At 38.0% G+C, this 22,287-nt stretch overlaps 1 protein-coding gene across 5 annotated transcripts in view; it reads left to right on the top strand.

The window, feature by feature from the left end:
* The window catches only part of anks1b (ankyrin repeat and sterile alpha motif domain containing 1B), a 184,485-nt gene extending 170,496 nt beyond the window's left edge, over positions 1–13,989 (top strand). For 2 of the 5 annotated variants that reach the window (XM_028043365.1, XM_028043369.1), the window contains 7 exons: positions 3,504–3,575; positions 4,716–4,802; positions 5,841–5,978; positions 6,059–6,226; positions 10,187–10,309; positions 11,662–11,753; positions 12,758–13,989. In XM_028043365.1, coding sequence (XP_027899166.1) covers positions 3,504–3,575; positions 4,716–4,802; positions 5,841–5,978; positions 6,059–6,226; positions 10,187–10,309; positions 11,662–11,753; positions 12,758–12,806 — 729 coding nt within the window. In that variant the 3' untranslated portion in view covers positions 12,807–13,989. The remainder of the gene's footprint in view (positions 1–3,503; positions 3,576–4,715; positions 4,803–5,840; positions 5,979–6,058; positions 6,227–10,186; positions 10,310–11,661; positions 11,754–12,757) is intronic. The other 3 variants (XM_028043366.1, XM_028043368.1, XM_028043367.1) reach the window with 3 other exon arrangements.
* Positions 13,990–22,287: the final 8,298 nt, after the last annotated feature.

The following is a 22,287-nucleotide window of genomic DNA, read 5'->3' as shown; positions in this document are numbered from 1 at the left end:
AAGTGGATCTCTCAAATAAAATTGTTCTGATTGATTTGACAGCGTTGCAGTGGAGATATACAACAGTTATGAGCTAAATCAGTGTCAGCGCATGAATTAAATAATTGGGAAAACTTATATGGACGTAATTTGAGGAATAATCCAGTGCAGATCTGCTAGAGAAGGCATAAATTATAGATCACAAACACATACAGAGGAATAAATTAACTTAATGTTTTACACAAGTCGACCGGTGTGAGCTTTGTTGAAATGTAGGCATGATTTTAAAATATATTATCTTTGTTTGGATGAAAAGTTTGACTTTGAACTGACCAAACATGCAATCGACTGTTTGTGCAATCGACAAAGAGAACACCAAGTAATTATTTAATAAAATACTCAACTAAAATGTTGTTGGTATCAGCAGAACCATCTATCTGTAAACATGCATCTCCTCTAACAACTTCAGAGCTGACAGAAATCAAGCTGTTGCTCCAAATCCCAGCTTGAGCCAACTGGAGCTGGCCGTGTTCACCAGTAATGTCTGCTCACACAGATGAAACCACGACTGGTGGAAAACCCATTTTATGACACGGTTCACACAAGAAACTGGAGGGTTCATTAAGAAGGGAAACATTAGTGAGCAATTCAGGTAAAGATGTGTAAAAACTGTGCTAGTGGGGTTTTTTGGAAGCATATTTACACACCGAACATTTCAGAAAACTTTGGTTTCAACAAAATTATTAGTGGAACAATTATTAGCATCTCTGCTGTCAAAAGGACAGTTTAGCACCGTCCTACCATCATAAATGTAAACATTTGCAATGGTGAGACTTTTTTCTGCTACACTCCAAACAGCCATTTGGTGTATTTAATGTTGCTATGGAGACTTGGTGACCCCATTTTCTATAAGTGCGTATGGTGACCTTTATAGACTTTTCTCTTCTGCATTCATCATCATCCTCACTGTGTGGTTGCAGGAAGAAACTGTTCTCTTCTAGGCTTTTGTGTCATCATGTTATATTTATATCCCACAAACTTGAAGAGTCATGGATTACAAATTATTAGTTCCTAAAAACCCTATTCATATAAATAAGAAAAAAAATCTATAGTTACTGTTAATCTAAAGGAATTGATAGAGATACAAAGTAAAAATGTGAATCTATTTTGAGCTTTTTAAACATTTTTATGGTATTATAAATAGCGCAGAGTTTAGCTTTAGGACGAGTAGGAAGTTATATGTTTTAACTCTCAGTTGTAGGAAAATGCAGGGAAACATGGTGGTGCTTTCAAACAGCACCTCCAGATCCCTGTTCCTTGTCCAGCAGGCTAAAGGAAACTCAGAAAGTGAGATAAACGAGCGAGAGCCACAATGGAGTGAATGCCAGCGAGGTGCCAGGAGTTGGAGGATGGACAGAAATAAAATGTATGAAAAAGACACTGAAAAGGCAGCTTTGTGTTTGTTTTGATGGACGGATGGTAAAAAGCCAGAGTCAGTTCTTGTTCTTCAGTGCTGTACAAACAAAACGCTCTCTGCTGCTTTCAGCGCCGACTCTGATGGCGTCTTTATTGTGTTAGCTTACAGCCACAGCATAGGAAATATATCAGCTCACAATTTAGGGAAGTCATGCTAACATTATTAGCACCATCGTTAGTTGCCAACATAATCTAAGCAATAACAGTGGAGAAACACTTAAATCTTTGGAAGATAAATCCAACATAGTAAAATATTTTTTATTGAATTCACAAGATGGAGAAAAAGTAATAAAAACCAGCTTTTCATGACTGACTGTAGACTTAGAGAGACTGAAGCGTCACTTTTTAAAAATAAAAATCTAATACAAACTTAATGACTTTTTGTCCAGCCTCGATTGTCTCTCTTCTCCAGTTTTGTTCTCAATTTTCCAACTAGACTTATTTACAATAAGAGTAATTATCCAAATGTTCTCATTATTCTCATTGTCCAGCGCCGTTCTTCTCCTTCTCCTTCCTAAACTTTGCTTTCTGTCCAGTCTTTTTTGTTCTAGTGGTTTTAAACTGTTTAGCTGTTGTTGACTGTAAATTGATATTTTTTTTAATGTAATTTATGAAGCTCAATCTGAATAGTGGCAAGAAATGAACTTTTGCCACATATACATTATACCAATGAGAAGCAGAAGTTTAGATTTTTTTTATTAATACAAAGTTTTCCTATGAAATTATGTAAGATGCAACTTTAAATATGGAAAATGCATAAATAGTGAGTCTGCTAGCTTTACGAAATCTGGAATTTACTTGTAATTATATAATAATATGATTTTTTCCTTTTTGTTGTGAGACCTTTTAAAAATATTTAGATGGGATGCCAAAAAATGTGAAGGGCAACATAAAATATTACTATTGCTGGAATACTTTTTTTTTTTTTATTGACATTTTTGTAAACTTATGCTGGCGTGAGGACCGAGTCCAGCAGCTTTACTTTACCTGAGTGCCGTCCTACGCTTTAGCCTTGTGAGGGAAACTTGAAGTCAATAAAAAGACATTTCGCTGCACAGCAGTGACTGACACGGGGACGCGGCGTAATGCAATTTCCAGGACAGCTGCCAGCAACTCTGACACAACGGTTTAATGTTATTAGCTCCACTCAGGGCAAAACATCAACATTTTCAGCCAACCTTCTGATATTAGGAAGCAGACTTCACTAAGAAAACGATGCAAAGATGCAAAATGAAAGATAAGAAGTCAATAAGAAGAACTTTATCTGAGTCATTTGGAGCAAAGTTAAACAGATGAGACTAAAAATCTTCAGGTGCTTCCCCTCTAATTCACTGAAAGCCTTGTTATGTTCCCACTTTAGAGAATAAGGTCTCCTCTATAAGCTGATGGGCAACATGAGGTGTTGAGTGTGTTCCCTGTGTAACACTATCACTATTAGCAGATGGTTTTAAATGAAATTCTGCTTGTTCAGACTGAAGGGTCAGACAGAAAGCAGCACTTCTGGAGGTACGGCAGCCTGTACAGTTCATGTAATTACAGCTGTCAGTGTTTGTGTGCATCTAATGAAACTATTTAGCTAGACTTGAAATCTACAGACAAAAACACATAAAAAATAGGAATTATTGGTGAAGTAAAAGTTTGTATTCCACCAAGGTGTCTGTCTGTACTCAAGATCCAGGCAGAGAGAATCCTGCTGGTGCCGTTAATGTCAGCAGGATGGTCCGTTCATCACTGGAGGATGGCTCTGACTGTTTTATCATCATCGTCAAAACTGCACACAGAGTCATTTCCTCATGTTGGTCTTAGAATGGAGCATGTGTCTAGATTGATCATTGTTCCTTTTTTTTGAAAAGAATCAAATTGACCGTAATAAAAATCAAGTTTCCATAACTTTCTAGATATAAGAATAAATGGATGGAATGAAACTTTGCAATCTGTTTGTCTTTTAACTGTGTTTGTTGACCTGTCAATCCACCAGGGTTTTAATTAGGCTGCTGTAATCTGGCGCTGACAAACAAGCTACCAGCTTCTGTTTGTGTTTTCTACAGTACCTGGGCTCCATGTTGGTGAAGGAGCTGAGAGGGACAGAGTCCACACAAGATGCCTGCGCTAAAATGAGGGTAAAGCTCAGTCTGATTCCTTACTACGTTTTAACCTGCAGGTTTACAGGCTGCGTACCGACAACAAGATGCCAAGATAAGGGCAAAAGTTTAAGTCATATTTGTAAAGGCCTAAAAAAACATTCCTGTCAAATAATTCTTCCATTAAACCTATATTACCTTTGGAACATTGTGCCATTAGCTTTAATCCAACCAAACAATAGATCTAATTGTATCCTTGTGTTTTAAAATAAATGTTTTATCATTGGTTGTACCTCTTTATAATAGCTTATTGTGCTTCTCTTACTGTCTGTCTACTGTAACCCAGACTTCTTCTGTCTTTCTGAGCTGCTGCAGTGTAAAGATCGCTTTTAAAATTCATGAGCAGAGCGTCCCGTTCTCTTTTCTCCCTTTTCATTGCAGCATCTTTCCTCTCAACTTTCTGCAGCGTTGCTCGGCCAACCCCTTTGCAACACGCCAAGGTTGCAAAGGAAGTGCAATGAGATGCACATTGCTAATGTACCTCCACCTGCCTCACCTGTCCCAGCAGCTCCTTTTATCCATCCCTCGATAGAAACAGAGATGTTTAACTTCCAGGTTCACAGACGAGCGAGGAAAAGCAAAATGCAGCTGCTGTTGGCAGATCTTTTGGCATAACCTGTTCGTAACCGGGTTCATCCTTTCTTGTTCATGCAGAGAGGATGAACAAGAGAACAAAAAGAAAACTAATAGGTATAGAAAATAAAGCAGGCATGAAGGACAAATTGTTTATAAAATGTGGAAGAGAGAAAAAACAGAAAAAGAAGAAGTACTCTTCTCACGTCTTTGAATATATAACAGGTTTTGGCAGGTCGAGCTCTTTGCTGCATAATCTCTTCGATATGTGTGCGTAATTAAAAAAGAATGAGGTGAGTATACTGCAGGGGCTTAATGAAGTGGTATAGAAAACGCCTGCTGCTGGTGATTTGGTTTAAAATGTATTTTCTGTTGATTCTCATGGAGATGATATGCTTTTAATGGAGGAGGAAGCCATCAATACTCAGTTAAATGAGCTTTCTCAGATGGCGCTACGTTTTAGACTGAGGCAAACAGATGCAAAGTTTAAAAGTCACAGATGCCTCTTCTTTTTGTTTCCACATTTTATCCCCCGTGCCCTCCAAGAAGTCGACAGAACAGATGAAGAAAGTGCCGACCATCGTCCTCTCCGTGTCCTACAAGGGAGTGAAGTTCATCGACGCCACCAATAAGGTAACAGCGTGCAGTCCCAGCGACGCCTACGCTAAATAACACATGAAAGGTCAGCAAACATGAAGGGAAGGGTGGCATTCAGAGGTGTCATGTCTGACTCCAAACAGGATCAAAGTGTGGAAGTTTGCTTTATACTTCAGCTTTAAAACAGGCCGCAGTCTTTAGGGAAATGATGAGGAGGATCTCAGGAATAAACACTAAAACATCAGTAGTGTAAAAATAACACAAATTCATCTAAGAGTTTTACCAAGCAAGTAAAATTTAGTGATGTATGAAAACTTCTGACACAGGAGGTCAAAACACAGAGCTGGAGAAACAGTATGGGTCAAAAACATAGTGAATGGACGAAGTTAAAAATCACAAAAAGACCTTTTTGATCTGTCTGGGTGTCCTTTCTGCAGCTGTTCATCAGTCATAATATTTTTTGTAGTTTTAAAGCAAACAGACATACATCTGTGATCACCTAACTCCAGTCTTTAAAAACTCTAAAAAGTTAATAGTATCATCTATTTTGGAGGGAAATATGCAGAGCTGACTAATGACTGGTGTAAATACGATTTGTTATACCAGCAGACTATGGACATCATAGATTACACAGTCCTCGTCTACAATCTGTAGAGTTGAACCACTTTGCTCGCAAAAGCAGTGATAAATATCTGTTAAATTTTTACCGTGATCCTTAATTTCCTGCGTCAAAGACCAAAAGTTCACCTGATGTTGAGTGAAATGTCCCCCACTGATATTATCTCACAATAAGTATTTATATCTTTCTTCTAAAGAAAATCTGGTGTAACTTTTAAATATTCTTAACTTCGCACAAAAAACAATCCATCCCTTTCATTATGTATAATTTATTGCCTTAATTAACACAACACAAAGTGCTGATTAAACCAGAAAATTAACACCAGCAGTCACTTCTAAAAACTTTCCAATACTCTGCAGTATTAATTATGATTGTGGGATAAATAATAAATCAGTTTGTTTTTCTTTGAAGAAACGGCGTCTTTTTATGCACTTCATCCTCTCCTCTCTCTGCAGAACATCATAGCGGAGCACGAGATCCGCAACATCTCGTGTGCAGCTCAGGATCCAGAAGACCTGTCTACGTTTGCCTACATCACCAAAGACCTCAAATCCAGTCACCACTACTGCCATGTCTTCACTGCTTTCGACGTGGTCAGTCCTGACGCTGCGGCTTTACGGGCGCTTCGTGGTTTTTACCTTCCTGTTCGCATAAATGTTTCCTCTCTCTTCAGAATCTGGCCTATGAGATCATCCTGACGCTTGGCCAGGCCTTTGAGGTGGCCTATCAGCTCGCTCTGCAAGCCAGGAAGAGCGGCCACGGCTCGGCGACGCTCCCCGAAAGCTTCGACAGCAAACCCGGCAAGCCCGTGCCCAAGCCCCGCGTCAACATCCGCAAATCAGTAAGCATCGATGCAGCGGCAAGAGAAAATCCATCCAGAACTGTGAAAAAAATTTACATTCGATGAAGTAAAAGCAGCTTAAATTTGATCACTCTTTGTTCGGATGGATTTTCACTTCTTATCATCTTTTAACCACTGAACTCAAGTTAATCATTCTTTTATTAGCTTTTGATGCAACACTAACATCATTCTATTAACCTCCATTTTCGACACATCCTCACATCTCCTCCCTGCTCATTCCCAACTTCTTCACCTCTCAGTCCCGATCTTGTGCTGCTTTTGTCTGCTGTGTGTCCCGGCCCAGTGGACGATGTGGCAAAGGTTTATGTGGATATTTAATCTGTTAAGCTTCCACTCGGTCTTGCTGTCCCTGCAGTGTCTTACACACTCGACTGATTGATGAGGCCTGTTTTCATTTCGCTCCTTGGAGGCTTGCTTGCTCACTCCGGGTTTGTGCGAGTTGTGCGCTTAAAGGATATAATAGACCCTGGTGATAAGTTGGTAAAAACATGACAAAAAAATAGACGTGTCAGTCCTTTAGAACCTCATTAAGAGGGAAAATATAGGCGATGCGTTTGTGTCACGGTTTTATAGTTACACTTCAATATGTTTGTTGCTTGAATACCGAAATATAAAGCCCTAGTTTTACTATCTTTGAAATACATGTCTTTGAGAAGAAAAAAATCTCCAACCACATAACTTTTAGGATCCCAATCAAAAATGCAGCCAGATGTTCTTCTGCTCTGCTAAGTGGCAAAATTCATAGGAAGATCCAGACTGATGGGAGGAATAAGACCTTTACTAAGTTATAAAATGCAGTTAGCTTCTGTATTCAGTTTTATTCTCTCATACTTATCCAGAGTTAATTCCTGGATCAAATTCTAGACTTTTTTCAACTTTTTAGAAACTCTGGCATGTGAACATGCACATCAGACCCATTATACATTTTTACTTGTATTTTTTCCACCCCATGGAAAGGAGTCAGTCCGCCGCTGTGACCTTATTGGGCGACCTTTCAGTTTGAGATTAGCGTTTTCAATTCTGTAGTCCGTATAATATTAGAAATAGTATAAAAATTATTGTGATGCTTGATTTTTTAGCATCAGTTTAGTCTGCTTGGTTACCCTGGTAACGCTTTATGACTCTTTGCATCCTAATCTTAAGAAGAAAGTAAGATGAAAGATGAAAACAACAGAAGTAAACAGGAATATTTTTAATCATAGCAAGTGGTCAGATCAGGTTTTGTTGTTACTCTTCTGTATAAAAGTGGCTTGCCTCTTGTAGTCATAACAACCCAAAGTGAGTTTGTCAACAGTTCATAAGCCGCCGGCGGCGTTTTAAAATAGCCGCGGTAACATGCCCAGCAGCAGGGGGAGTGTCTGGTTTCTGAGGACGCTTTAGGCCGTAGCACACAGCGTGATGGTGGCGAACGCGGTGTCAGAGGGACAGCCTCACTGTCCAAACTTAGACGTGAGATGCTGTTGAAAGAGCAGCGAGAGGAGAGAAGAGACGGCTAATGAGCCCACATGCTGTATCTGTGAGTGATCAGATGCCTGCAGTAGAGATGATGGATGACGGCATATGTACGCACATTCTGCTGAGTCTGCAACCACTGCATTAACTGTTATTTGTAGTTTTTCTTTTTCATCATGTGTGTTTATGCGGTCTAGTTAAAGGCTTGTGGTGTGAAAACACTGCAGCACTTCCTCTACAGAATCTGTAGATCTGTAAAGTTAGGCCTTTGATGCAACATCGCTGCTTCTTTTAGTCGAGACGATTACAGACCAGTAATGTGAGTCTATTTTATTTTAAGACTGACATGTAATTCTGTATCCGAACGTGGATGGAAAAGCTTGCCAGCACTATAAAAACAGGCTTGTTGCATAGCTGCTGTAGTCTGTCATGGTAACTCAGCTTCTTGGATGCCAAGTACTCCACAAATAATTGCTATAAACACAGAACTGGGTGTGATATTGACTTCTTAATTTATATTGGGTATAAAATTAACGCTTGTTATTTGCCTGCCAGCTTGGATTTCTCCTGAGTCAGTGCGTGGTGCCCCTCTCTATCGCCCTCTGTTGGTGGATAACCCCTCTGGGCTGATGATTTACTACTTCTTACTGCTGCTAACTAACTTTGTTGTAAAATCTTTGGCTTGGAGTCGAACTCTCGTTCATTAAGAGAACCCAGGTAGTCCAGGGATCTCATTATGATGCCTTCTGGGTTCAAAACTTTAAAAGTCTTCCAGGCTTGCCTGCATGTTAGAGGGCCCTCAGGTGAAATTTGTAGGCTTAACGACTTTATGAAGCTTGGGAGGGATTTAAAACCCCGAGGAGGAAACTGGTTTCTGCTGCAGTTGCCTCCCTGACTTTGGATAAACAGAGGAGCAAATAAACTACAAATAACAGAAATATAGATTATTTTGAAAGTTATAAACGGGAATCTAATGTCTGGTAAATGTCACAATAAGAGTGCATCATTAAAAACCCAGACAGACAATCCATCTGAAGGCTGAATGTTCAAAAAAGAAATTTAATCAGCATTAAAGCGACAGTTAAACATTACTGATGTCAGGTTGTGTTAAAAGAACATTTTTCACTCAGACTTAATAATCAGCTTTCAGCTTAAGTGTAAAACAACTCCAACCTCTAAACTGTCACAGCATTTTGTGCCACTGCTGTTTATGACCTGAGTGATGTTGGCTGCCCACCTTCTTCAAATCAGGCAAAATTGGTGTCAAACGTTTTTGCAGCAAAATGTTTTGTTTGTGCCGCTATCATTTTAAAGACATTAAGAAATGTTTCCAGAGGTCATGAAAGGTTAACCAGACCTCCCCCCGTCTTCAAATCAGTCAAAATTGGTGTCGATCAACTCAACTACGTTTGTGCTGCTTTGGCTTTGAAGATGTTAAAGTTTAAAGGTAATTTTGATATCGTAAAAGTGGGGAGACAGGTTGACCTTTAAACTTTCATTAATATCTTCAAAGCCACGGCAACACAAAGAAAAGTTTTGCTGCACAAACGTAGTCGAGTTGATTGACACCAATTTAGTCTGATTTAAAGAAGATGGGAGGGGTGATTGACCTTTCATGACCTCTGGAAACATATCTTTAAAATGATAGCGGCACAAACAAACATTTTTGCTGCACAAACGATTGACACCAACTCTAACCAGCCAATAGAAATGGTTGGTTTCTATTGGTTCAATAAACTATTGAACACAGAAGATGTGACTGGATCATAAACGGCAGGGAATTAGTTTTTTATTTAAACAGAAAAGTAACATTAAATTATTTTAGCAGCAGAAGAAAATGTATTTATTGATAGATTCTAATAGAAGTGGATAGGTGTGAGAAGTCTACGACTTGATAAATATTTCTTTTTGGTTGGGATAAACTACATTGTCTAAAAAGATTTTGCTTTTCCAGTTATTTGTCTTACAGACGTACACAGAAAAATCTGCTTAATTTACTATGTTTTAGAAGAAATCATGCCTGTTGAGTAGATTTTCTCTGGCTAGCCCAGCTAGCCTGCTGCTCCTTTGATTATTTTTCCCTTCTAAACAAAGATTTGCATAAAATCAGATTTTCTGGCTTTGGGATTGTAATCTCCACTTTCAGTTGAGTTTTTCTGTCAGCCTTGCAACGACTAATTTCCCAAACTCTGTTTGTTCTGTTGCTGTCCCAAAGTCCTTTTAGCTGTTGCCATGCAGACGTTGGTGGATTAATGTGGCGTAACGTTGCTTTTTCCAGCTTGGGTTTGGCTGAACTGCAGTAACGATGCTGTCCTACTCTGTTGCCAAGGCAATGAGTTTGCTGCCATGTCGTTGCCATGGTTTTTGCTGTGTATATTTTTTTTTGAGTGCAGCTGCTGTGTCGTCGTGGTTTTTGCAGTGCCGCTTGTTGATGTCCGTGTCTTTAGAGCTCGCCCACGTTGACGAGTTTGACCTCTGCCCCTGTAGGTTATCATGTCTCCCTCCAGCCGCTGGTCGCTGGGCCACATTTACACCCCCCACCGGCCTCCTCTTCACCCTCCTCTTCCTCCCCCTCGACTCTTCCATCTTCCTTACAAAGCTCACTTCCAGGTCCTTCACACTTTTCCTTCTTCTGTTCTTTATTCCCACATGATTCTTACAGTTTATCCATTCAAAACTGCAGTTTTCTTTGTCCTGTTCTCTTTCTTGTATCCATATTCATATTTTAGTAACAGCTGTGGAGAAAAAAAAAAAGCTAACCTATTTCTCTTGCCTCGGCTTTAGTGCTTCAGTCTGTTTTGTGTCCCACCGTTTCCATTTAGCCCCTGAACAGAAAGAGAGTCGTACAGACAGACATTAAAATAGTACCACTGAAAAACCAGGAATACAACAGGTTCATTTATAACAGTTTTAATATAGCCTGTTGTCCTGGCAGAATTATTCATAGTTGTACAACCAGCTTTTGTCAATTGAACAGCAATATATGTAGTTGGGGCCTCCATAAATCTTTAAGCGTTTTGTTTGGATCCTCTTGAGCTCAACCCTAAACAATCCTGGAGGATTTAGGTAAGATAATTTTATTTATATAGCATATTTAAAGTAACAAGGCAGTTCAAAGTTCTTTACATAAATTAGAAGGAATACAAAAGGAAGACTAAAAGGTAAAGAACAAAACTAAACATTAGTTCCCCATGTTTAATAAGAATAAGTGGTCCACAATTTAAAAACTACATGTTGGTTCCAGTTGTTCTGGGTTTAGTTCTACATCATGATAGTCGTAGAAGAAGGTGAATTTTGTCTCTTACAAACCATTTGTTTGGTTCTTTGGTAACATTGTTACACCAGTCATGAACATGAAGGAGTATTTATGATTGTTTATGACTCTTATCATGAAGTGTCTTTCGGTAAATAATGACACTTGATGCAAAGTTGCTCTAAAAGTTGCATTAAGTGTCATTATTTACCAAATGACTCTCCATGACAACAGTCAAACATTAATGAAGACTCCTTTATGTTCATAACAGGTGTTATGTCAGTGTTATGCACAGCCCTTCAAATAAAGTGTTACCGGTTCCTTTGACTAGATTGTTATCAGGTTTTACTTGCAGAGTCCACCAGATGTGTAAATAAAAAGCCTTTGATTGGTTTATGACGCCATGCACTAACAAGTTGCTTTGGACTTTTGGAAGAGAAACGGCATCAAAGATCTTCCATTGTGCTTGTCAGTAGCCAGTAGCTGCTTTTTCATTTTGCCTAGATTCACATCAGACCCCACATGTGGGGTCAGGCGGTGGAGGCCTGTTTACTTTCCAAAAGGACAGGACGCCCTGTTCCAGTGCATGGCAACGAATTGCACTCAAACTGAAGGATGTTCATCATAGTGGAGGACACTGTGAGCTACATAGGAAATAATTCAGCTTATGTCTGATTTTCTGTCTTGGATTCTTGTCTGTTTGCGCCAGATGGAGCAGCCGTCAATGGACCCAAAGGGCCATGCTAACGTGCCGTGGATTGTGGAGCCCGGACAGGAAGCAAAGAGAGGAGTCAACACCAAGTACGAGACCACTATTTTCTAACATACACCCGCCTTGTCCACTCCTGTGTGTGTGTGCCTTTCAGAAGTTGCCCTGTATCGGGGCCCGGCCCCGGAGTTGGGTACGAGCGACGCACGCCGCCGCGTCACCTCACCGGCTGAAAAACAAATACTTTACACCTCGTCCCCTCCCCGTTAGCCCAGCCTGTCCACTGCATGATGACGATTGGCGCTGCGTTCTCTTTTTCTTTCTGCTCTCCCAGGCCTCATCCTCCTGTCTGCAGGGCTATCGCATGACCTTTGAACCCAGGGTAGTGGTGCATTTCTGACTCCACCTATAGGGGGAGGGTCAGCTCAGTTTTTTTTTTTTTTTTTTTTTTTTTGTTGTTGTTCAGTTGCTCTGCCTTTAGCTTCTTATCTCTTCGTTTTAAGCTCCATCCCTCGCTTTTCTCTTCACATCAGCCCCTTTGTCTAACTGTTTCTGACAACTTTAAAGATTTAACAAAGAGTACTGCTCTAAGAGCTGTAACAGTGTTTTAGCTGTCTGTTAAGCCGACAAAGACGAGGGATGTTGTCTGAACGGGACAACAAGCTTTTACAGCATTTTTTTAATAAAGAAGAGAGGCTGTAGCACAGCGTAACTTTGACTGAAGCTGATTCAGCTAGCAGGCTACTAGAATGTATTTTAACTTTTCGATTCTTGATATCCAGTTACTTTTTTGGAGAAACTAACTGACTTTTGAATTTCTTTGTGAAATTAGACTTTAAACTTGACCTGTGACACAGGCAGACGTTACTGTTTTTGTTTTTCTAGGGTCTTTTTCAACACGTTTGTTTATGTGTTCAGGACAAACCGAGGCGCTCTGAGTTTATTTAAGGGATGGGGAAAGAAACTCGTATGTAGACGGTATAGCATGTGGCTTGTGGGACGCATGATGGCCATTTTGGATTTGCTGAGCAAGGTGGCCAGTGGAGAGGCGGGGTGTGAGGGCTCTCTGGATAAGTGATGTCATCTCATTTTGCAGGGCAATGGCGGACGCTCATGTCTATTACTGTGGAATGCAAAGAATGTAGCCAGCCCTATTCATGGACCTTGTCACACTTACAATGCAAAATGGACTGCAAACGGACCCTCATGCTCACTTTTTAAAAACAAACATGGACGCTGCTCCTCAATGTTTTGAGGTTGACTACGAAATGTTCCCACCCATCCACACACACTAACAGGACAGCGTTGCGATAAGACGACCCGTCTGCTCTGAATGTACACTTACTTGAAAGCAGCCTCAAATATCTGCGCCTCTAGCGGGATCGGTTTTATGCAGCCCACCTGGGAGGCATGATGCTTGAACTCTGGAAACGGAAACAGGACATCGGTGGGCATGTTTAACACTTTGGCATGGGTTTCAGGATATCTGGCTGGCTAATTTCTTTTTTATTTTCTTTAAATGTCAGAATAATAATTAAAAAAAACATATACACAACTGTGTAAATGTGATTGGATTTGCTGCAACAACACGCTAAAGATGCAACAGATTTGTCATGAGAAGCCGATGTGAACAAAACAGCATCTAGCGTTAAAAAAAAATAAACGTATTTGTATTGCCCGACATTTTAATGTTTATTATGAGAGTATTATATTACCATGATGATAATCCTTGTGCAATTCTTGTCTACTGTTGTCTTAATGTTACATTATTTTTCTATGATATGCTGAGATGAAAACTTTGAGCCTGAGAATGATGGCAATCCTTTAAAAAAAAGAAATCAAATCTGAGTTTAGATGTTCATACTTGTACAGAGAGTGAATGTTGCAGGTTGCTTGCTAATTCCTAGGTCAGGTCAACCTCCATTTCTCATGGGGCTCTACTCTTACCTTGCAGATGTACTATTTTAAACGCAGTATTACTGTATTATTTGGATGAAACATTATCCAACTATAAAATGTACATAGATATTTTGCCAACTCATTGTTAATACATGAAATGTAAAGAGAAAAGAATAAAGACTTTGCAGTACATGGCACTGGAATCAAGGTACCAAAATAAAGGTTTGACATGTCAAAAAGTGGTAGATTGTAGAGGTTGTATTTTGAGTGAAAATATGGATCATATGGTGACATCATTGCTGATTTACTAATATATAGATAGATATATATATATAGGCTTGGGCTTCCAGCACACTGATTTTTGTAATTTGGGCCATTATTTATATCCTTGTAAAGCACATGAAATAAAATCTGACTTGTACAACCATATTTATTCTCAAGATGTCATGAATTATTCCCATTTTAATTCACTTTAGAGGCAAATTATCAGTGCAACCTCATAAGGCGGCAAGAAAAGTTTTAACTTTTCAAGCCCAATTGCTTTTCATGTTCAGTTTTGTTGGGTTTATAAAACACTTACTTCATGTAGGATTTAAATCCAGGCTGTGACGTCAGGAACTCCGCCGCTACAAAAAATAGAAAATGATTATTAATCTTTAGCACATCTTCTATCCATTCAGAGTCCAACATCTACTGTATGTTTACACCTTTGCTGATTAAATTGTACAAGGAAATGACCTAAAGTTTACTGTGACTCATCATGGCCATGAATGTGATTAATAAAAGCTGCAAAAACACAAAATCTTGGTATTTCTGGTCTAATTTCTATTGCAAATATCTTAGTGCACTTTAAATGAGAGAAAACTAAATTACAAGTAACTTTTCAGCAAGATATACAAGCTTATTTTAAGTCTATTATTGCTCAATTTGTACTTTTTTCTAAATATATTTATGACGTAAACAAACTACAGTTAATCACCTAGCATACCATAGCTAACATTAGCGACCTGAGGATCCAAATTAAAGAATCAAATGGAAGCTCTAATCTGTCATCACAAACATAAAGCCTGTGTGTAAACCTGTTTATGCAATAAAACTATCAAAGCAACGGCACTGAGGGATTTACACAGCAAACAGGAAGAGGCTGGCAGCGCTCTACATGGACGTACAGAGACTACAGCTCTGAAAAGGTAAGAGCCAACCACACATTTACATCACAACATGTTCTCTGAGAACTTCAGCATCCAACACTCACAGCACTGCTGGGGGAAAAATTGCATCTGATACGAAGCCGCAGACAAAACCAGACTGGATAACATCACAATTCAACATCGTCGATCGTTAACAAGCGAGTTAGAAAATAAAATCTCATCTTTCTACAATGAATGAAGTTCACGTCAGTGATTCTAGCGTTTAATGACAGAAAACAGCAGTGCTAACCTCCTACACCTGTTGGGACAGCTTCAGCTCAAACAACCTTGCAGATGCATCCTGCATTCAAGGTCTGCAGCTGGGAAAAACTTCCAGCTTCCTAAAATAGCACCCAACTTAGACAATCGATATTTGTTTCCACATTTCCTGTCTCTGCTCACCACAGTGTGGCATATTATTGCAGTTTTGACATGAAATTCATACAAAAACAAGAAAACTGTTTGTTGACCTACAACATTAATTCAACATGTTGAAAGCACAGATGAGCGTCTTTAATTGTGTGTTGAGCTACAACAGGGTGACATTTACGGCGAGCATCTGAACGGCTGGACGAGGATATTTAAGGGCAGTAAACAGCAAAACGAGGGCGCTCACAATCTGTTTCCAGGCCGGACCGTTCCCATCTGCAGCCGTCAGATAGGAGCGCCGATTATTTACTGCCTATGTGCAACTGGATGCCTTCCGCTCAACTTGATAATGGTAGTAATTGTATGGAGAGTCAATCAGTGCAAAAGGAGTTAGGAGCCAATTTGGGATGTTTTTCTTTTCTAGATTTAGCCAGAAGAGAAGCTGCAGGAATTTCAATAAAGATAAAGAGTTGCAGTTAAATCTATATGTCAACTAGCTGCAGCAAAATGTAAAAAGAAAAAACAAACAAACGGGGAAGGTGACATGTTTTATTTCATTATGTGTGTCAGACTGTGGGACAGGGCCAAAGTTACAGATGGTGTGTGCTGCCCACGGCTACCAACTAAATGAGACAATAGAAAAAAGCTGCTCATGTAACAGTCACAATTATATCTGGCATTTATTCAACACACACAGTTTTGTCCTGCTAATGCATAAAAATCAACTCCATACACACACCAAGGCCTGCAGTCTATCTTATGTATTAAACACCTAATGAATTTGGATCGGCACCAAGAAACTGTTTTCCAAAAAGACAATTTCAGCTGAACACAAACATGTTGTTATGCACCTGGCAGATGTCGTGCTACAGCAATCACATTATCATAATGCGCTGAAAGAAGCCAACACAGCAGTGGGCTTGTTGAAAAGTAGACAAATATTTTGGCTTGTGACGTAATGCAAGGAGCAGAAAACATGCGGCCTATAAATAATCAAACAAAACCGCAGCTTGGATACTTCACTGTCCTGGAGAGGTCAAAAAGAACGCTAACTTCCTGCTAGCATCTAGAAAAACCTCTAATTGTTAACAATTAGCAATCGGGCTGTAATGTCTGATGTGAAAGCTTAGCATGAGGTCAGAAATAGACTTAAAATACTTTCAGTTATTTAGTTCCTAAGCCATGAAAGGAAGGAATAATTTCTTTTCAGAGTCACTTCCATTTTTCTTTTCCTTCAGTACAGTAGCCGGCAGCAGCCTTGGGTCAGAAATGTTTCACACTGAGCTGCTGCACGGAGATTAAACAGAGCTTCACTTGAGTCTGAACCCAAATGTAAAATACTGCTGGGAAGGAAGTGGAAAGAAGAATTACGTCATGCTAAAAAAGTGCTGATTGACCTGGAGGAGTTTCTGTTTAGCCCAACTCATTTTACGACACCAGAAATGAGATATTGTTGATTTGCTGACGAAAGAAGTTCATGAAATCTGAGCGGATGTTCCCTAAACTACTGGATGGAGATATTTTCTAAGCAGACAGAGAAACGTATGTTTTTTAACGACTGCTTCACTTGGTTTAATTCTTATTTTCCAAGTAAATCAACATTTAAGCTACTTTTATCATCTTAGGCACAAAACTAACACAAATTTACTTTGCAAACTTCAGAAATAGAGATTGTTTTAAAAAATTACAAAGTTTGAAAAAAACAATACACTTACTGCACTAAAATATTAGAGAGTTGCCTCAAACATATACAGAAATATATATACTCTTTTCATTTGAGTTGTTAGCATCAGAGCTAGCAAATGAAAAAGGTTAAACAAGGTGAGAAAGAAGAAGGTTCTGTTCTGGGAACTGCTGTGGAACCACAGGGGATTATTCATAAAATAAGGAACTTTACAGACGACCCTGGACATCCTCTTCAAGAGATCCTTATGCTGCAGTCAGAGGCTTCAACAGAACTGCTTCAATACACACTGCTACAGGAGATCCTTCCTGCCTACAGTCATCTGTATGTACAATACCTCTGAAGATATTTAGCACATTTAACTTTACTTTGGGTATTTTTGAGCTGAACTGAAAAGAGATCCATCCATCCATCCATCCATTTTCTGTACACCCTTGTCCCTTAGAGGGTTTCTATTCAAGAAATTACTAAATAAAAATATATCCTAAGGATTCTCATGAATTATTTTGCACTTTGGTACAAAAGTTGGGTCATAGGAAGTATTTATCATTAGATTCTGCTACATTTTCTGCAGCTGGATGCGGAGCTGATGCTTTTCTGTACGGCATGACTGTGATGAGAGCTGACAGGTTTTCACTGATGTCCTGGCCAGCCTCCCTGAATCAGGTTTGACATACCAAAGCTGATGGTCTCAGATCAAGTCGTCTCCCAGCGGTCAGACATCATGACAGTCGTGATGGTAAGAGAAAAGCTGCTTAAGTCACCTCTCTAGTAGGAGCAAGAGAGAGGAAACATATTATGCAATTAGGGAATCGGCGAGAAGGCGTCACCAGACATGGAGAACGGACTTGAAAAGCTTCCCTCATACTAAATCACTGATGGTGTTTGAAAAAAGAAAAACATAAGTTGTTCTGTCTGACCATGCTGACTGGCTTTGGATAATCTTTGGAATACATTTTTATATTAAATGAGTTTGGGGGAGGATACATGATTAAAACAAGCATCTCGTGCCCATTTTGGCTGTAAAGAGCCGTGTGCAGAGGATTATGTTTTCTTAGAATTAAGATTGTAAGCAGAGGAAAGCAGCTCATCTGTGTTTACTGACTTTCCATATAGAAAAGTCTTGGTTTAAGCAGGACATATTGCAAAAAATCAATTTATCGTTGGTGTTTGTTTAAGATTACGAATGCTTCAAATCTCTACTGCAAACCAGTGAAACCAGACCTGACTAGTCACAGACAGGTTTCCTGTTATAACAAGATAACGAGTTAATTTTGAGAAATATTTAAGACTTTGTAGTTGGTGTTCAGATAGTAATTTTCCAATCACACATAATTATCAAGTGATATTTTCAAATTTCCCGTCAACTTTATAAAACATTTTTTAACTCAAAAATTTAGCAGGCCCCATCCACCGGGCTTAGCAAGTTTTCTGGGGGAAACCTTATTGTACATAAATAGTCACCATAATATAACCAGACAACTTCACATGTCCAAAGTCAGAAAAGAAGGCTAGCTTGATGCCGATGTTTATGCAAATCTGAGTCATTGCTAACAATTTGCTGCAGGGCTTAACAAGATAATCCTGATGTGCACAAACTTAGCATTATTTAATCACTCATGGGAGAGATAGTTATAATTAAAAACGTCACCTAAGTCCCATGGCATTTTGTGTAATTTACAAAGTGCATCAAAAATCACTAAATGTGGCATTTCTTGACTCTATGTTATTCCTTATATCCACTGAAATGAATAAAGAAATCCTACAGATTATAATTATTCTAACAACAGTAATCCATCTCAAACCAAAGCAATTTAATCTAGATATACATGATGCTCTAACTTTTTTGTGAAAATATAAATGATGTTATTCAAGGCTATATCACAGAAGTTTCATACTAGTTCAGAGCAATGCGGTGCCTTCTGTATAATCAGACTTTTCTAGGGCAAGCTTGCTTATATAGAGAAACTCCTCCATAGAGACCATCTGTTGTAATAAAAAGCTACAGCTCACGACAGGAGAATTAACCAAGCAAAAACCCATCAACCACTTTCATAAAGTGCCCATCCAAAATCTGGGTTTTGTAAGCAAGATTTTATTTTTAGGACTCTACAAATGAGAGAACAAGTACTTTTTTAAGCACATTAAAGATGAGAAGAAAATGAGCACAAGCACAGAAGCTTCCTGAGGCTAAGTAGACGACAAACCCGCACAGCTCCTCGCGCTTTTCTACTCACTCTGCTCCAGATCTGTCTGCCTTGCTGAGGGTTGAAGCTCAGGAACAGCAGCAGCACTAATTGTTTGAGACAAGCGATGTTTATGACTAACTGGTGTGACCAGGCTGACTCATTTTTCAACATTTACGACGTCAAAGATTTCCAAAAAAATGACATAGTATATTATGACGTCGAAAATGTCCAAAAAAATGACATAGTATATTATGACGTCGAAAATGTCCAAAAAAATGACATAGTATAGTATGTCATTTTTCAGACATTATATCTTTGATGTCATAGTATAATATGGTATTTTTCAGTCATTTTCGATGTCATACTATACAATGTCATTTTTTGGACATTTTCGACGTCATACGATACAGTATGTCGTTTTTATTGACGTTTTCGACGTCATAGTATAGTATGTCATTTTCTTGGACATTTTTGAAGTGATAGGATAGTATGTCATTTTTTTGACATTTTCAACGTCATTTTCAAAGTGACATACTATAGTATGTCACTTTTTGGACATTGTCGACGTCATAGTATAGTATGTCTTTTTTTGGACATTTTCGACGTCATAGTATAGTATGTCATTTTTTGGACATTTTCAACGTCATAGTATAGTATGTCATTTTCTTGGACATTTTCTACGTCATAGTATAGTATGTCACTTTTTGGACATTGTCGACGTCATAGTATAGTATGTCTTTTTTTGGACATTTTCGACGTCATAGTATAGTATGTCATTTTCTTGGACATTTTCTACGTCATAGTATAGTATGTCACTTTTTGGACATTGTCGACGTCATAGTATAGTATGTCTTTTTTTGGACATTTTCGACGTCATAGTATAGTATGTCATTTTTTGGACATTTTCAACGTCATAGTATAGTATGTCATTTTCTTGGACATTTTCTACGTCATAGTATAGTATGTCATTTTCTTGGACATTTTCTACGTCATAGTATAGTATGTCACTTTTTGGACATTGTCGACGTCATAGTATAGTATGTCTTTTTTTGGACATTTTCGACGTCATAGTATAGTATGTCATTTTTTGGACATTTTCAACGTCATAGTATAGTATGTCATTTTTTGGACATTTTCGACGTCATAGTATAGTATGTCTTTTTTTGGACATTTTCGACTTCATAGTATAGTATGTCTTTTTTTGGACATTTTCGACGTCATAGTATAGTATGCCATTTTTTTGGACATTTTCGAAGTCATAGTATACTATGTCATTTTTTGGACATTTTCGACGTCATAGTATACTATGTCATTTTTTGGACATTTTCGACGTCATAGTATAGTATGTCATTTTTTGGACATTTTCGAAGTCATAGTATACTATGTCATTTTTTGGACATTTTCGAAGTCATAGTATACTATGTCATTTTTTGGACATTTTCGACGTCATAGTATTGTATGTCATTTTTTTGGACATTTTCGACATCATATTATACTGTCATTTTTTGGACTTTCGAAGTCATAGTATATATGTCATTTTTGGACATTTTCGAGTCATAGTATAGTATTCATAGTTACTATGTCATTTTTTGGACATTTTCGACGTCATAGTATAGTATGTCATTTTTTTGGACATTTTCGACATCATATTATACTGTCATTTTTTGGACACTTTCGACGTCATAGTATAGTATGTCATGTTTTGGACATTTTCGACGTATAGTTATGTCATTTTTTGGACATTTTCGAGTCATAGTATATGTCATTTTTTGGACATTTTCGACGTCATAGTATAGTATGTCATTTTTTGGACATTTTCGACGTCATTACACAGTATGTCATTTTTTGGACATTTTCGACGTCATAGTATAGTATGTCATTTTTTGGACATTTTCGACGTCATAGTATACTATGTCATTTTTTGGACATTTTCGAGTCATAGTATAGTATGTCATTTTTTGGACATTTTCGACGTCATAGTATAGTATGTCATTTTTTGGACACTTTCGACGTCATAGTATAGTATGTCATTTTTTGGACATTTTCGACGTCATAGTATACTATGTCATTTTTTGGACATTTTCGATGTCATAGTATAGTATGTCATTTTTTTGGACATTTTCGACGTCATAGTATAGTATGTCATTTTTTGGACACTTTCGACGTCATAGTATAGTATGTCAATTTTTTGGACATTTTCGACGTCATATTATACTGTCATTTTTTTGGACATTACGAACTCATAGTATACTATGTCATTTGTTGGAAATTTTCAATATGCATAGTATGTCATTTGTTTGGAAATTTTCATGTCATAGTATGCCATTTTTTGGACATTTCAACGTCCATAGTATACTATGTCATTTTTTGGACATTTCAACGTCATAGTATACTATGTCATTTTTTGGACATTTTCGAAGTCATAGTATACTATGTCATTTTTTGGACATTTTCGACGTCATAGTATAGTATGTCATTTTTTGGACATTTTCGACGTCATAGTATAGTATGTCATTTTTTGGACATTTTCGACGTCATAGTATAGTATGTCATTTTTTGGACATTTTCGACGTCATAGTATAGTATGTCATTTTTTGGACATTTTCGACGTCATAGTAGTATAGTATAGTATTTTTTGGACATTTTCGACGTCATAGTATAGTATGTCATTTTTTGGACATTTTCGACGTCATAGTATAGTATGTCATTTTTTGGACATTTTCGACGTCATAGTATAGTATGTCATTTTTTGGACATTTTCGACGTCATAGTATAGTATGTCATTTTTGGTACATTTTCGACGTCATAGTATAATTTTTTGGACATTTTCGACGTCATAGTATAGTATGTCATTTTTTGGACATTTTCGACGTCATATATATGTCATTTTTTGGACATTTTCGATCATAGTATAGTATGTCATTTTTGGACATTTTCAATGTCATAGTATGTCATTTTTTGGACATTTTCGACGTCATAGTATATATGTCATTTTTTGGACATTTTCGACGTCATAGTATAGTATGTCATTTTTGGACATTTTCGAGTCATAGTATATATGTCATTTTTTGGACATTTTCGACGTCATAGTATAGTATGTCATTTTTTGGACATTTTCGACGTCATAGTATAGTATGTCATTTTTTGGACATTTTCGACGTCATAGTATAGTATGTCATTTTTTGGACATTTTCGACGTCATAGTATAGTATGTCATTTTTTGGACATTTTCGACGTCATAGTATAGTATGTCATTTTTTGGACATTTTCGACGTCATAGTATATGTCATTTTTG

The sequence above is a fragment of the Xiphophorus couchianus genome, chromosome 17 (genome assembly GCF_001444195.1).
Source record: "Xiphophorus couchianus chromosome 17, X_couchianus-1.0, whole genome shotgun sequence".
In the NCBI taxonomy this organism is placed as follows: Eukaryota; Metazoa; Chordata; class Actinopteri; order Cyprinodontiformes; family Poeciliidae; genus Xiphophorus; species Xiphophorus couchianus.
The sequence above is the reverse complement of the archived record's forward strand: the minus strand, read 5'-3'. Positions and strand labels throughout refer to the sequence as shown.